Source organism: Accipiter gentilis, chromosome 27 (assembly GCF_929443795.1).
Source record: "Accipiter gentilis chromosome 27, bAccGen1.1, whole genome shotgun sequence".
Lineage (NCBI taxonomy): Eukaryota > Metazoa > Chordata > Aves > Accipitriformes > Accipitridae > Astur > Astur gentilis.
The window spans coordinates 21,518,763-21,535,603 of NC_064906.1; the positions used below are offsets into that span (position 1 = coordinate 21,518,763).

The following is a 16,841-nucleotide window of genomic DNA, read 5'->3' on the forward strand; positions in this document are numbered from 1 at the left end:
AAATCCAAACAAAAAACAGTTTTAGTTCACAAATTGATTTTAGATTTAAGGATAATCAAGAGAAGAGGCTGACTTCTCCATAGTATAAAAGGCATGCAACTATTAAGAATGGTAGAATTCCCCCCCCCCCCCCCCCCCCCCCCCCCCCCGAAATGCACTGGTTTTGGCTTTTCTTAATTTTGTGGTAATAACCCTTATGGTAGAGAGTAATTTCTTCACTGCTGAATTCGACATGTTAATTTTTCCACCCAATCTTCTACCACCCTTCATTTCCCTTCTGGTCTTCTTATCACTTCTGGTACATTTGCCCCTACCTTCAATGACCAAATTATAATTCAGCTCTCAAGAACTATTTAACAAAACTCAGGCAGATGCCTATAGTCTCCTTCTCCTGGTTTGGGCTTTGGAATTTTGTTGAAAATGCTTGATTTTAGACTTGTTACTCTATTAATATGTGCGTTTCATTGTCTTCCTACAAACCAGTCTAGCTTTTCTTCTTGTTTATTTGTACTCTTTCTGCTGATCAGGATCCAATCTTTGTTTAATAGTCAGTTAAATGCTATGTTGCTGTGAGTTGGGGAGAAGCAGCATGCGGTGCGTGCATGAACTGCAGGGTCTCTTAGTACTGTGTGTTCTTCAGCACCTTGATTATTTTCACTTATTCAGGTTTACTGCAGTAGAAATTCTCCTATATCAGGGGCTCTCAAAATATCAGCATTAGACCTTATAAAACTGTTCTGTGTCTCAGCCAGCTTACATTTACAAAGGGATAGCGAGACAGATGTTTCCAAAGCAGAAGTAATCATTCTAATTTGTACCAATATTTAATGAGTCTAAAAAAACCCCCTACATACATGTGTAAGTGTGTTAAGTGAATTTCCCATGTGCATTTGCTAGACTATGCAAATAAAATACTATATATATTATTAGTCTAGAACTAAGTGACTGGATGCAATGCAAAAATAAAGAGTTTGTGAACGTTTCAGAGTAGGACTTTTGAGGTGGGGAGGTAAATCACATGTACTGTGCTAAAAAAAAAAAAAAAAGTAAAATGCATATAACGATGCTTCTGTTAGAGCCTACAAATATATATTTTTCAGCAAGTATTTACTCCCTCTTGTTTTTCTCCAACACAACGGAGAAATGAGCCTATATTCTCTCCCATGGCTGCACACAGGAATCTCCCTAAGACTATAAAGGTACTGTTTTGTACACTACAACTATCAGTGAAACAAAAACAGTGTTTGAATCCAGATTTGAACCTGCCTTAATGTTAAGAGCTCTTTGGATCTCTGTTTTCATTTATATGCTGTGTTAAGGCTGCAGTGTATTTAGTCCTTGTCAGTGCAACAGGAACACTATAAAGTAAATCTGTAGTCAAACAGGCATTACTACGTCCTTTGAAACAAAGTAGGGAGGAGTAGAAAAAAAGAAACCCCTCCTTTACTTGCACATCATATCTACGTGTTGAACTGCCCCCTCAATACTGATGTTATTTTCCCAGGTTTTTGGTAAGGTTTTTTGCACAGCACTGGCAGGTGCCAAGGCTCTGACAGTGCAGTCAGAGGCCGCCTGCTCCCGCTCCCGCTCCGACGGGGCAGCGGGGCGAGACGCTGAGCTCGGCTGGGGCTCTCGGCTCTGCTCGTGGTGGGAAGCAGCTTACGAAGGGTGTTAGCTTGGGCTTGTGGCGTACCCATAGCCACGCTTTATGAACTTTGGTGCATGCAAATAGGGGCAGTTAGCTCAGGCTCGGTTTTGCTGGCTGTTCATAGGATGGCGTGAATTTTACGGACTTTAAATTGAAAATCAGAGCCTGCTGAAATTAGTCACTAAAATTTCAACTGACTGAACAGAGATCAGGGGGTTGGCCCCAAAAGCTTCAGCAGAGACCGGCCAAGTCCTCCCTGCCTGCACCATAGGTTTCCCTATAAGATAGCTGAGAGCAACCTCAGGCAAGCAGTAGGTTCAAAATTAAAATTTAATCTTGTTGAACATTGAGTGGGAAACAAGAAGTGAAAACTGTCAACTGTGCCCAGATCCATTCAGATCACTTCTAGGGACAGTTTTGATACCAAATTATCCTTGTTATGCAAATTTCCTCACCAACCGGCTGGTTCCCAGTTATGCATGGGGAGAAGCAGTGGCCACATCTGCTTCCCGTTTTGCCGTTTCAGAGACGAGCCATCTGTTTGGCCTCATCCCGAACAGCCTGCTCGGTGCTGATTAACTTCCTCACCCTGCCAGCCCCAGGCTCACTGTCTGCTGCAAGGTGTAGATTTTTTTTTCTTTTTTTTTTTTCTTTCTTCTCTAACTGCTTATAAACCAGAACCTTCACTTCTCTCCCAAGGGACAGGAAGGCGTTGGTTTGTGTGATTTGCAGCCGCCACCAGCGGCAGCAACAGCAGCAGCTGCCCTCTATCACTCACATGTTTCATATGTGTGGTCAGGACAGATAAAACCAGGAATTGTTCTGGGTCCTGGGACAGGCTTTCAAGCAGTAAGACCTTACCTTATACTTAAAAAAAAATAAAAAATCAATAAAATGCTGTAATGCTAAATGCAGCAAAAGTCTCACTGCAGTTAACAGACACCTGTTTGTTTAGCAAGAGCGGGGTTTCAGCCATGCTCACTGCATCCTTTTTTTGTTTAAATGTGATGAATTCCTGCCATCTGAAGCCCAGCTTTGGATTTCTCACTCCCGTCTATCCCATTTTCAGTGAAACTCTGCAAATTTTTGGCCTTCCTGTTGTCTGAATACCCATCTTCTGGAAATTATGGCAGGATTTCAGAAATGCTGCATATCTGCAGCTGCCAGTGACTTTAATGGAAATTGCATCTTCAGCACCCCCAAAAACTCCAAGTCTATGTAGCCAAAAAAAAAAAAAAAAAAAGATGCATCAAAAACTAAAATTGAGAAACTGGGATAATGGACCTTCTGTTAAGATTAAGACTTCTGTTGCCTTCCGCAGGCCAGGTCTGAGGGATTTTTGTCTTTCATGATGCATTCGGACCAGAATTTGTTCTCATGCACTATTTTCCTTCCAGACAAGAAGCTGACTGTGTTTCATGATGGTGGACACAGCCTGGCTTGGAGGGATGCCTTGGAGCTCTGACCCACAGGACAGGCAGGAACAGTTTTTTCAGAAATCAAATGTTTTGGTTTTCCAGTTGCAACATTTTCAGCTTTCAAATTGTCACTGCTGCTGCTGCAACTTGAAGCTTTCGGTGAAAGCTTCTCCTTTATCTGTGACCATCTCACAAGCTGACAAAACCAGTGCAATATCCTCAGTGTATTGGCAAAGTCAGGAGCATTTCTAACCCCTTTTCCCCAAATAAGATGTGGAGTGATCCTCCCACCCCGAAAAAAAATAGGAAATTGTTACATTATCAGATCTGCGTGATCCAGGTCTGGCTCTGAGTTCTCATTTTGCTGTCTGCCAAAAGAATCTTGGTGTTTTACTGTATTTCTTGATTTCAGAGACTGACTAGAAAACGTTGGCTGCTGGGCACATTTTAATACTGTTTTGGTGTTTACCTGGGAAGCCTGGTTGGGGACTCGAAGCTGAAAATACTCACCCCTGGTAGTTGTATGATTGTGTCTGTATAACAATTCATATCTTGGCACCTACACCAGTTTCTGATATAATTTAATCAAACTATTGGAGTAGAAAAGAAGAAAAAAAGAAAAAAAAAAGATTATTTTAAGAAAGTCTTTGAAACATAATAGATAGATACCCAGAATAGATTTTTAGGTACACAAACTTGCATTTAAATCTATGGATGTCTCTAATTTAGTTCAAGGATTTAATAACACTGATTGAGGATATTACATTTGGTCTATTTTTGTGATTATTGTTATTTAACAGACCATAGCTACTTTGCAGAAGAGTCACCCGCTGAAACAGTAATTTGTAGTTCATTTACTGAGAACTACTGTGATGGTGAGCAAAAGAATCAGGATGTTAAAAGGTTCCTTCTTATGGAAAAAAGTAGTCATAGTTTATGATGAAACCATATCACAGTAACTTAAGGAAAATTTAGATTTGGGGAACCTGTAAAAGAATTGATTGCAATACCATTAGAGTTTCTTCTTTTTTTAAAAAAAAAATCTCATTTTGTTCATAATAATACAGTTTTACAAATGGAAATATTGCTAAAACTCTATAAATAGTGCTTTTTCTAAGCAAAACAGTGACTCTTGTTTGCATTAAATATGTGATGTGAAATTTACTGTGCTGGAATCTGAAGGAAACAGGGACACCCGCAGAGAAATCACCTTTGTTATGGCAAATAGTAGAAATAATTTCTGTGTTTTATTTTGAATTACCATGACTCTACATGCAGAAGTAATCGTGTTCTGTAATGACTTTGGCTGGCTAGTGGGAGGCAGGGGTGAGAGGAGAGGGCTGGAAAGGAAGCCGCCTGCTCATAGTCAGCTGCTCGCAGGAGCTGCGAGAGTTTCGTGGCCAGCGACACTCCGGAGAGGAGGCGGCCAGTTTCGGACTGGATCTTCAGCTGGAGCTGGCATAGCAAGGCTGCTTCACGTAGCTGGCGAGTGCAGGGTGACTGACACAGCGTGACTTTTTTGGGCCACGCAAGATGGGTTGCGAGGACAGCGAGGATGAACTCGCCCTCAGGCGTGGCTGCAGGTGCGGCAGCAGAGGCTGAGACCGTGCGTGATGCTCGGCGCTCCCTGGCTGCCCACGGAGCCCTTTGCCTGCATCTCGCCGTACATCGCACACCCCCAGCCACCCCCCCACGCAGGGCTTCTGCACCCACTAGGAGAGTGAGGGAAATGGTCTGGGGTTTGGGGTTTTTTACCCTGTTCTCTTGTTTTAAAAGATACGCCTCACTTTTTGCAGACATAATTTAATAACATTTCCAATTTTTATGAAATTTGCTTGGGTTTTTTTTTTTAAATACAATGTCCTCAAAGAAAAATGAAGTTACAATATAAATTGGAGCAAAAAAAAAGTGTGTAAATACAACTTTTCTATTAGAAAAGGCAGTGTCTGGGGAAGGGCTGGGAAGCAGTTATTTTTTTACATTTTTTTTTTAAAACAGATATAAACTTAAAGCCATTCACCATATTTACTCCGCTAAACCATATCAGGGTATTGCACCATAGCAAAAAAGAGAAAAGGGGAGATTACATGAAACAAGTTTTCCGAGGGCACAGTTTGTTTTGATGTACACACACACACAACATCCTATTTTCATGCCATCCTTGCATATGTTCATAAATAAAATTATTGAAACACTCGTTTCTATACAAGTTGAAGATGATTTTGTGCAAAAAAGAAAAAAAACACTGAAAAAGCAAACCTAAAAGAGCTCCTTCGTGAACAGAGAAAGCTGTTTGCTTCTGCCTTTAGACTATGCCCTCTGATACGCTGTGTCTTAATATACTTACTTATACTACTGTACTGTTTAATATACAACATCAACATATTCTGTTATAGTATAAATAAGAAAACTCCAGACCCAGGAAATAAACCCACTGTGACTGACAGTGCATCATCATGTCATATGAACCATTTCAGATATATATATATATACACACACACACATATGTATATAAAATATTAATGATACACAAAACCACAGACAGGGCATGTGCATGTCGACAAGAAAAGCGACACAGAAACTCATACACGTGCGTGTGTGCACAGAGATGTTGCAAAGGCAATGAACCTACCCAGTAATCAGAAATCACATTTAAAAGCTAAGTTCAAGGCAGGCTTAAACTCCACTGGAGCTATGCTTGTTTACACGGCTAATGAACGTGACTTTATTTGTGTTGGATTTTAGTAAAAGCAAAGAAACAAAACCACCTGAGTAAGCTTCTGTCCCCCTCCCTTTACAGCTTGGGGTGTCTTAAAATGAAGGGTTAAAAAAAGTTACAGCATGGGGTGTATAGTGGCCTAAATCTGAAAACAGTAGGAAGGCGGGTACGAGCAATAAAAAGCAGAATGTTTCTGTACAGCCAACATCTGACTTCACACAGGACATTGCAGCAGGGCTGGGAAATTACTTTGTCCCTTGGTTGGTACCAATCAAAAGTGGAGAGGGCTAAGAACAGCTGAATGTATCCCTACCAGCTATGAAAAAATGAACGCACTTCAACTTTATTTAAAAAAAAGTAAAAAAAGGAAACTCGTCACTGTAAGCTCCCTGCCTTGAAGGTCTCCTTCAGGTCATTCCTATACAAAATATTTGGTAACACCTCGTTGCTAGGTATGGTCTGTCTCGAAGCTGAATGTGTAGCAGGCATTGATGACAAAACTGTAGTTGGGGCATGGAAATGGCAGAGGATTCCTTGTGCCCACCCCCTGCACGGTGTCTCCGGCTGGAAGGTAACAAGCAATAATGTCTCTTAAGGCAACTGAGTTATAATGCGGGAGCAGAGGGGATCACCTTTGGGCCTGTAGTTTACTCATTTTTGGGCGAGACCATGGCTATGCAATGTACTGGCCTACCAAACATGTACTAGTAATTTGTTTTCACTGTTGTGTGTATATGCGCCAGTCTGCAGACGTTCGTACACAGCATTCACATCTGGTGACAAAGCTACTAAATCAGCATGCACTCATGTACTTTCAGTGGAGAACCACCCCTGTGCCCACGCGTCATATGAGGTGTCTTACAGTTGTCGTGAAAAGATAAGCCATGAAATTGTAAAAGTATGTATTTGTAATTCATTATTTCATCAGTATCTTTCTTCTAACTTCAGTGTTGCTCCTGACTCACACCTGCAAAAATGAAAGCAGAAGAAGGAACTCTGCATGCCTGTAATAGTATGTATATATAGGAAATGTATATCAAATATAGCTACACATATCAGGCCAAACTGGCCTAGGTACAAGCATTCATGGTTCCACTGAATCTTGATAAAGAAATATATGTGCTTGCGTGTACTTGTGAATGGAGAATGTGTAACTGTATGACAAGACTGCTAGTCTTGTTGGTTATATGATTGTGTTTATTGCAGAATATCCATTTATTATGCAGAGTGGAAGTATTGATACATTAAGTTAATAACATGGGTTATTTTTACAGATGTTGCCCAGGAAGTATTGCAGCACCAATGACAGATTTTTATGCAGCTGCAAAAATGTCTTTTTTTTCCCCCAATCTTAAAGTATGAGGGTGTTCAGGGAGAGGAATGAACTATTTGGAAGAGGAAGTTAAGTAGAAGCTTTAAAAAAAGTTGGGTTTGTTTTTATGTCAGCTGTGTTTGGGGTTAAAATCTATTAATCACAGAAGTTTTTATTCTAACTGAAGTTAGAGTATCTGCAGCAGAACCCACCGTGGAGTAAGCTCTTGATGGACCTTACTGCACTCTGCAAAGTGCTGCAGTTTCTGGTCTCCATTCAGCAAAACACCATTTTTTTTTAACCTTAAGATTAGTTACACTGAAGTAAAAGTAACTTAAAGCACATGGTGAAATGACTTGTTGAAGAGGAAGCCAGGGTTCTCAGCACCTTTGTGGGGCTTGGTCCCCCATTGAACAGCAAGTACCAGGAAAAAAGGCTACCAATTTTGACTGGCTGGTTTAATTCAGCTCAGTGCTTTAATTAAGTGCAACACTTACAAGTAGACCCACAAAACCTCCAAGAGGACATCTGTGCAAGCAAAAATGGCATTTTTTTTCATATGTAAGAGAGAGACATTTGGATATTTTCCAGGCAGTTTAAAAAGATGAAAAATGTGCATAAGGAGACTTTCCCCACACGTATTTCTAGCTAGTGCTTTTCTCAACTGTACATCGTACTTTTCTAAATAACTAAAACAAAAGAGAAAGAAAGAAAAATTAAATACTTTGTGACTTGCTTATGCAGAGAGAGGAGGGGTTGCTTAACAAAAAGTGGGGTTTTATTGGATAGGGAGAGAAAACATTTATTCAAAGAGCCAACAATACCCTTTTTCTATACATTAAATGCAATTCATACTTCACAGAGTATATTACAAGGGTGTTTCTTCCATCTTTCACATACCTGCTCACCTGCCTAGTGACACAAACAAGGCATGCCATGATGTCAATACCAACAGCACCCTTGCAGGTGGAAATGTTCTACTTTTTACCACCAAAGCAACTCAGAACCCTCTGGCTGGGGGGTCCCATCCCACCCCAGCTGTCTGTGAAGTCATCTGAGATGGGCCCCTCCATCTTTAGTTGAGTTTAATCTTCCCAAAAGAGTCAAATAATACCAGGAAGTCAAAAACATACATCTGGTGTGTAAGAGCCCTACGCTCAGGGTGTTAAGAGAGAAAGCTTGGCCACTCCTGCCTGTTGCGTCCTCATCCATGTGGAGCATCCAGCACATGGTTAACAGTTTTGGCAAGGGACGTTTGCAAGAAGCATCAGTTAAGGGAAGGGCTTTCAGCTATGTCACTACAAAAGCTCCTACTTACATTACTAAAGGTTTTTGGTGATCAAACATTTTCAGTAAAAACTTTAGTACTTATTTTAGAAAACTGAGTTGCTATGCATGCTACCAAAAGGAAAAATCTTTTCTTGTGGGAGAAGGTAGCTGAACTTTAGATTCTCTTGTTACTTCTACTGTCCAGCTGACTTGTGCTTTGTTGCTGTCGTGGCTCATGCAGCTCCAGTAATGCAGCTGTTGAGGCTAGATCTGTGCTGGAGGAGTTTTAACTCATGTGGAAACGGTGCTCCCCTCGCGTTATGTGGGAAGAGAATTCGTACCTGTCCTGGCTATGGTAGCCACACATGTTGCATTCAAAAGGATCACGGAAGCCGTGGCAGCCCATATGGATCGTATACATCACGTGATCCAAGAAAAGGACTCGACAGTGTTCACACTTGTAAACTTTTACTTGCTCCCCACTGCTGCTGATCACTTTGAAAGCATCCTGGGAATTGTCAGTACCTGCCCTCAAGACGTCATATTGCCTGTTTTCTTCTTTTATAGAGATGCCATTTCTTGCATGGGGACCTATGTGGTTTGTCAGGTAAATTAAACCACTGCGTTCCTCATTATTGCTTTCTGTATCTGTTGAGTCTTGGCAGCTGTTGCTGGGAGAGGCATCTCGTTCAGAGGAGACAGATTTGGCTTTGGAAAGCAGCAACAAGTTTTCCACTGCGCTGTCCTGAGCTGTATGGTTGGAGCGAGCCTGATTGTCCCCAAGAGGTTTGTGGAGCTGATACATGGGGCTGATGACGGGTACCACCTCAGAACCGCCGGGTGGTGTTTGGACAAGGGGACGCAGGGACTCTGCCCCCAGGTAACTGATGGCATTATTAATGGCCTGGTCTATAACGTGCGTCTGCATTATCTCATTCTCCTTCTCATAGTTGGTGGTAGCATCGTATGGAAGATCAGGCAAACATTTCTCACCTGCAGTGAAAACCAGCCAGGAATTAGAGGGTTGATTTCTACATAATTAAGGAACTGAACATCATGGCTTAATAAACCAGCAACATGGATGAAAAGAGTTGATCAAATCCACCTCTGAAATTCACCTGAGGTATTCGTATTTCTTTAATATAGCTGGTCAGAAAAATGGTTGGTTGGTGTGTTTTTTTAAACCTGCAAGATAATTCGAGGTCTTTGGAAAAGCAAATGGATGCAAACAGATTCTGGAAATAATTACATGGGGACTTGTGGGAGCTACAGATTGAGTGCTTCACCCTCTCTCCTTTCTAAATGGACTCCCTCATCTGCCTCTTACAGTGAGCTAAGGCAGGCCTTTGTGGTTAGTGAAGACAGTGTACCAGCACAGTTACAGTGAGCCTGGCCTTCATGCTTCAGAGCATGAAGCACATTAAATTTTAGACTGGAAATCGTATGTTTTAGTTTTAGACCTTCAGTTTCTTACAAATAACCCACATTGGCAAATGTGATCATATGTTGCATCAGAGAAAAATCAACAAAAACTTAGCTTTTCATATTGCCACCTCCCTCCCACACCTTGTTTTTCAAATAAGCCATGTTAGACACATTACCAGAAGCTGCTCATGTTCCTAGAAATTTTGTGTCAAAAAGTTATCATCTACAGAAGCAGCCAAGAACCATGGAAAAAAATTAAGTGCATTTGTAGTTGGAATATATTTCTCCTATGAAGTAAAAAGCCCTATATAGAGCAAGATTACTTCTTGCAACTTCAACTCTGATTTGGGATGCCAAAAGTAATGGGGGGAACTCGTAATTTTTTTAAAAATCAGACTGCACTAATGTATCTCTAGCTGGGTATCCTAGTATTGAACACTGAGTTTCACTGCAATTTCTCAAAATTCCTGGACAGACAGGACTAAGCAAAACATAGAAGTTAGTTAGGAGTGGGAGAAACTATTTAAATACACAGATGCTGATGTAATAATGAGCCTGAACAGTCTTCTCAAACAGTGTAAACCATCAATGTTCTTATCAGGCCCCTAATAAATTTGTGCAAATGCAAAGGGTTAAAAAATTCCCACAGGTTGCTAGAGACTACCAATAACACATTGTTTACAGTCAAGATGGATTTTCCCAGCTCTGCAGATCTTGGGAAATTCATTGAAAGCCACAAACAACTCTATGAGGTGCTGTCACCATTTCCTAATCAAAATGACATTTGCTGGTAGGCCTTGGAAAGTCCTAATTTGTCTAAAAGAAATGCTAATAGGAGCATGGAAAATTTACCAGAAGATCTGCAAATTAATTTATCAATAATTTCCCACCCAGTTTCTACTCAAATTGACTGTTTAAAGTCAGTGAGGAGCCCAGAAAACTTCTAATACGGCACTATTGCAATGATGGGGCTAATATGTAGAAAGTCCTGCTGTCCACATTTCCCACAAGACGTGGTTTCATACTAGTTTGTCCATGCTCTGCAAGCACAGAAAGAAACACTCTGAGCATTGCATAAGTTCCTATAAGGGATGTAGGGTACAGACACCTTCTAGCTGCGCCACACAAGCTTCTACTTCCTCTTATTTTCTTTCCCTATTATTCTGCCAATTTGAGCACCCCTCTACTGGCATGCATTCTTTTTTCTTCCAGATTTACCCTTTCTAATGCTAGAGTTTTCAGGCAGAGTTTGAGGCTTAAAATTCAAAATAGCCATTGTGAAAGACTCTTGAATTAAATATAGAAAAACTCTCCTAATATGAATGTATACCCTTGACTCAAGGAGGAAAAAATGAGGCCAAAATCATTTATATTCCATGGGCACTGTATACCATTGAAAAGTGGGACTGGTCTTCATTATACACAAAATTTGGGGCATCCAGAAGGCATGATTCTAATAGCTGTTTCTTGGGTAGTATTTGCTTTGTGTAGCATAAATAGTTGGTAGTTGGACTGAGAGGATCAAGTGGTCATAAGAAAATTTTTTTTCCAAGCAGAGTGTCTGAAACACACAAACTTGAGGTAGGCAGGTATCATTTCTGTATCTGGGCAATGCAGGTAATACTCACACTCATTAAAAATAATAGCTCATTTCTGTGGTTATTAGAGCATAAGTAAATTAAACTGCTAATGGTTTGTTGCACTTCAAGCTTTGCACTGCTCAGGGTTCTGCAGCAGGTACCTAAATAGTAAAAATGCACTCAGTGCACGTGGGAGCTCTTTTCTTTTCTTTTTTGTTTGTTTGTTTTTAGCCCCTCTCTTTTCTTTGCTGCCTATTGTTTTAACGTGATAAACGTGTCAACCTTGCCTGCAGTTCTCACTCTAGTTTGGATGGCCCAGTTCTGCTTTCAGGTCTGGGAGCTATTCCAGGTTGGAATACAGAGAGAATTTTATAGATAACTCGCATAATTTGGTGAACAATCTCACTTTTGAAAGGTAATGAATTCAGCCTTGAGAAAAACAAGTGAAGCAGCAGACAGTCTTTCCCTTATGCGAAGGATGCCATTTGCTCCTTCTCCCTGGAATTCAGCACAGAAATTGGGACGACATGGTAATCTACAGAAGCAATAAACAGGTTTTATTACCCAAAAGCTCTCCTGACCAGCCAGCCTAACCTCGTGTTAATCAGGAATGTATTTATTACATGAAGCAGCAGGTGAGGATTGGAAAGGAAAGGATTTGGGGGCATTTTCTTGTCAGAAAAGTTTGTCCTTTCAAAGGTTAGCAAATTTTCCATAAATACCTGCTGTCAGTAGGTTGTCTTCCTACACCCCTCCCTGAATAACTGACAGATACTCTGCCCTCCTAAAACTCGTAGTTGAACTGGCTGTCTTTACTGTTTCTCAGGGGGGAAATGGAGAATGAAAAAGCTAGTCCACACCCACGGATACATCACCTATAGGATGCTTGGTAGTACCTTTTAAATTTTAACACTTCTGGTTTTCCTGGAGCTTTCATAGAATTAATATTTTGCCTAATGCAATCAGTTACTAGAGTGTCTAAATGAATCAGGTTTTCCTCACATAGCTGATGTATTTTTGGTAACTACCTCTACTGCAACTTTTGTCTTTTTATAAGCATAAGCTTTCTTATCCTTGACTACCTCCCAGAATTGTTGCCTTTCAACTTGAAAACAATCTTGGACTTTCATTTCAAACTTTTTGTTGCACCTCCTGACGTAGCTAAGATGCCCCTTTCCTTGTCTCAGAAATACTAATTTTCCTTTCACCCTTGTGTCCGCATTGAAGAAGGTATATTTGGAATTTCTGTCCCATAGACTGGTCTTTTTTTGCCTTGCCTTTTGACTGAAGACCTTCTTAATGTGCGTTTTGTTTCAAAGACTTCAGTTTTCTCTGTTTCTTATAGAATAATATTATAAATGAATGTGCAGAGAATTATAAAAGAATCTAACTACATATTAGTATATGCTGTCCTCTGATCTCCCATGTTTTTATTCATATAAGACTAACTCTACATAGCTGACAAAGTATTGTCTGTGGGTCTCACTATTACAAAACGGATGTAACCACTACTTGGTACAGGCTTACCAAACCAAACAATATAGGTGTAGCCTCCACTTTTATAGGTGTAGCCTCCACTTTTTCATTGTTAAGACAAAAACTACTAGGTGCAAATGGGCATGAAGTTTTTCCATCATTTATAGAGTGTACCCAAAGATCTTTTCATTTAGGTATTATTCTCAGACCTGGGTTTATTTATTTCCATGATCATTTGGGGCTGTAAAAGTATACAGAGTTTATGAAGGGGTGAAGAGTATTATCCAGCCTATCCTCTACTATTCACAAATGCTTTCACAAACACCAATATGCCCAGCTCTGGATGTCATCCAAGAAGTTAATAAAATAACCCTGAAAATGTGGTCAAATGCTTTCCCAATAGGAAACTTCTATTCCTATCTTCAGGTTCTTAAGGCAACTTCAAGAGCCTGTCCAGATTTTGTAATGATCTGGTTCATAAGCATTAGAAAAAGACAGGAAAAAGACTTAAAATCAATCTCCAGATGTGGAAAATCAAACATGCAGAAATGTATGCTGGAGAAGTTTGGTTGTTTGGGGTTTTTTTTCCCCCAACACATTGCTGTGTCTGCTTCTATAGAGATAGATATTGCTAATTTAGTAAAACAAGTAAAATCATAAGGCAAAAGTAAAAATCCTGTGAGATCTTTTTTGGGTTTTGTTTTGTTTTATTTTTTAGGAGACAGCAAACGTTTAACTCTTACCAACAAATTTCTGAGGCATAGAGCTCTTACGTTTGGCGACGTTACTTGCTAGTCTATCCAGCACGAGGGATCTTTCTGACCCTATCTTGCACAGGTCTTCAGCCATTTCACTCTGGTTAGTTTCCTCTTTTATGACTGAAATCAAATGACATCAGAAGGGTTAGGCACACTTGTTCCATTTTAATGGAACTATTGTCTTCAGGTTATTGTTTCTCAGCTAATGTCTTTTAGCTCCCAACCAGCTGGAAGGAGGAGCTCACCACTGCAGACACAGGATGATTCTGACTCTTGGTAACATAGTCCCTCACACTGATTAATCTATGTACATGTTCATGTTTCCCTCGTCTAGGATACAAAAATGAGATTGCAACTGCAAGGCGTCTGCCCGTCTGTAACATAATCACGCCACCCTTGTTCTACAGCCACTCTGCATTTCTGCAAGCAAATGAGGTCCTAACATTATACTGGACACAAAGCGGTTCATCTTTTCACCCTCCCGCTGTCACCCCCCCAATCCCTCTGCACCTCTCCCAGTGGAACCGCCTGTACGATCATTGCTTCTTTAGCAGGAAAAAGGGACAAACTCCTCAACTACAGCAGTGGAAGATGTATTTGCAAGCTATACCAACCCTTCTCCCCAACCCCTTTTTTTCCCCTAGTAAATACTTCTATACTTCCTTGATGCAATTTTAGACTTTAAATGACAATTTAAAAGTCACACCTGTAATGGAGCACTGACTTCCAGTACTCAAACTGTTTTCCCAACCTCCTGCTGCTGCTGAGACACTGTAGAATTAGAAAGGAGCTTAGCTGTGAGGCTCTAGGAGAGGGAAACTATTTAACTTTCACTACATTTTACTTCAGTACTTTCCTGCAGAAACAGAAGGGATGCATGAAAATGCACTGTCAAAACAATGACTATAAAAAATATATGGAAAGGTATTTCTGACTTCGACATCTAAAGGAAAGGTGATACGCAGCAAGATCACAGCACAACTGGTTTGGGGTTTTCTTTTCTTTTTTTTTTTTTTTTTTTTTTTTTTTTGGCATGGGAGGTCAGAGATGGGAGAGAAAGGGGTTGATTTTACTTTTACCTGCTACTAGGGTATGGATATTTTCCCTGAACTTGTGAGTTGTTATTAAAGGGAGAAGCAAAAGATGATTTTTAGACTTTGATTCTGCAAGCTATTTTAGTTACATGCACCACTCCACTACATTTTGCCTTCTGTGCTGGCTGAGAATTTGTTTTATCACTGGATTTACTGGTTCACAGAACCCATTATTCTGGTACCTGGGTGTTTCTCAATAGCTGAGAACACGCTGTTCCTATGCAATGTTATTTTGGCAATATACCGCTGCCATAAAAGGATGATTGTGAAAGTTTCATTGTTCCTTAAAGATGTGAAATCAGGGTCTGGTGGATAACTGGAAGGAGCAGGTGAAGTGTCCTAGACAACAACACTCTGCAATACCAAACTGATGAGTACACAACGGGTTCTTGAGTCCCGGCTGCAGCAGCACAAGCTGCAGTGACAGTGACAGGAAGTCTCATGGAATTATGCCCCAGACCCATAAGATGCTAAAGACTGTGACCAATGCAAGATATAAGCAGAACTTGGTCATGAAGGTGCCTAAGAGTAAAGGGCACTGATGGTACCTGCTTAGCACTGAACAAGCACACACCAGCATCTTGTGCTGGCTAAAGCTTCCAGCTACCACCTTCCAGATACCACTTCAGGAAGAGACTTACAGAGAACGTTTTAAAGCAGCCCTTTCGACAGGGAAACGAAAGATTGAATTCTTAGATAAAAGTTGAAATGATCAAGAAATATCTGTTTAGGTTATAATAACATTCTATTTCTAATCAGTTCCAGAGAGGGTAAGTTATGTTCAATTTTCAAACTTTCAAACTTTCAAAACTGCTATTAAAAAAAGGGGGGGGGGGGGGGAATTGGATTACGTACTAATTTCCAGCCTTTGCAACTGAAACCCCCTGAAATTTGCTACCAACCTGATAACTATTTTCTGTAATTTGGTGTCTGTGAAGCGGAAAAAAAAAAGCATTTTATCTTTCCAATGAAATCCACAAGTGACTGAAGAATTGTAACTGACTCTTTTTAAACTTCATAAACTATTTCTTCTGTTATTTTATCTAGGCCTGGCAAGACTTCAGCACGCTTCCACTCAACTCAAATGCAAAACTCCAAATAATATCTCTAAGAGAAGAACTTCACATGGACAGTGAGGTTCTAGTTCTCTAAAATAAGAATTTTGCCATTACATTCAGCAGGTTCCTAATCTCATGCTGAATCTCCTTCTCTTAAAGAAAGCAAACAAAAGTTAAAATATAAATACAATCTTTTATTCCCCTCCTTACTCCTCTTTGATGGATCTTTCACTTATTTAAGTACTTTCTCAATTATATTTGTTAGATTTACAAGGTGATGGAAAGCTTCTACCAGTTTAGGTCCTTTCAACTGACTTTTTTTTTCTATGTATACTGCACAAAGTATTTTAAAAATGCTGTAAAAAGCAATCCCACTGTAGCAGAATGTCAAATCAGATGCCCTAGCAGATTTTTGTACCAACTTTTTTGAGTCTGAAAAGCAAAAGGACCTGAATTATAGCTCTAATAGCTCCATATCACATCCTGAAATAGTATAAGAGCAGTGGTAGTATAGCTACTTACTTTTCTAGATACAATGTAGAATAAAATCCCAGAAGTTGACCCACTCATTCTCAACTGTTTCATTGTACATTTTAATCTTTGAGTTTATAAGTGAAATAATGTAAACATGGCAAAATGATATGTTTGCAGTGAACTAGAATAGATTAGAATGCAAAACACTAGGAAAAAAATGCAGGAAAGTTTCATTTTTTAGAAACATAAAGAATTGATTTATTAACTGAGTACTAAATTTTTTTAAGAGTGAAGTCTTTGGCTGGATGCAAGGTCTAAACTCCAAAGTTAATCCTCTAACTTTTTTTCTAATTTGCAAAAGCACTCCTATTGTATCAAATATGGATTTATATGATACTTTCAGTATATGCAAGGAAGAAGTAATTCTTCCAAAGCATTCATGAATTCCCCAAGTTTTCATCCCACTGAGATATTAGATATTCAGTCCTAAGCTAGTGTAAACTCTCCTGTCATGATTTGCTAGAAACAAAGGTCCATCTCTAAAATGGTATTATTTCTTATTAAAGTTTATGATTCCTGACACCAGTTTCATCTGGACATTTTTGCTTAC

At 39.9% G+C, this 16,841-nt stretch overlaps 1 protein-coding gene and 1 long non-coding RNA gene across 19 annotated transcripts in view; one reads left to right on the forward strand and one right to left on the reverse strand.

The window, feature by feature from the left end:
• Positions 1–153: 153 nt before the first annotated feature.
• IKZF1 (IKAROS family zinc finger 1) overlaps positions 154–16,841 on the reverse strand; it is a 78,670-nt gene continuing 61,982 nt past the window's right edge. For 12 of the 18 annotated variants that reach the window (XM_049830148.1, XM_049830151.1, XM_049830145.1 and 9 more), the window contains 2 exons: positions 13,591–13,725; positions 154–9,359 (listed from right to left, as the gene is read on the reverse strand). In XM_049830148.1, coding sequence (XP_049686105.1) covers positions 8,653–9,359; positions 13,591–13,725 — 842 coding nt within the window. In that variant the 3' untranslated portion in view covers positions 154–8,652. The remainder of the gene's footprint in view (positions 9,360–13,590; positions 13,726–16,841) is intronic. The other 6 variants (XM_049830158.1, XM_049830152.1, XM_049830154.1 and 3 more) reach the window with 2 other exon arrangements.
• Positions 9,071–15,518, forward strand: LOC126051209 (uncharacterized). Its single transcript, XR_007509743.1, has 3 exons — positions 9,071–9,152; positions 9,317–9,489; positions 13,940–15,518. It is a non-coding gene; the product is annotated as an uncharacterized LOC126051209 (long non-coding RNA).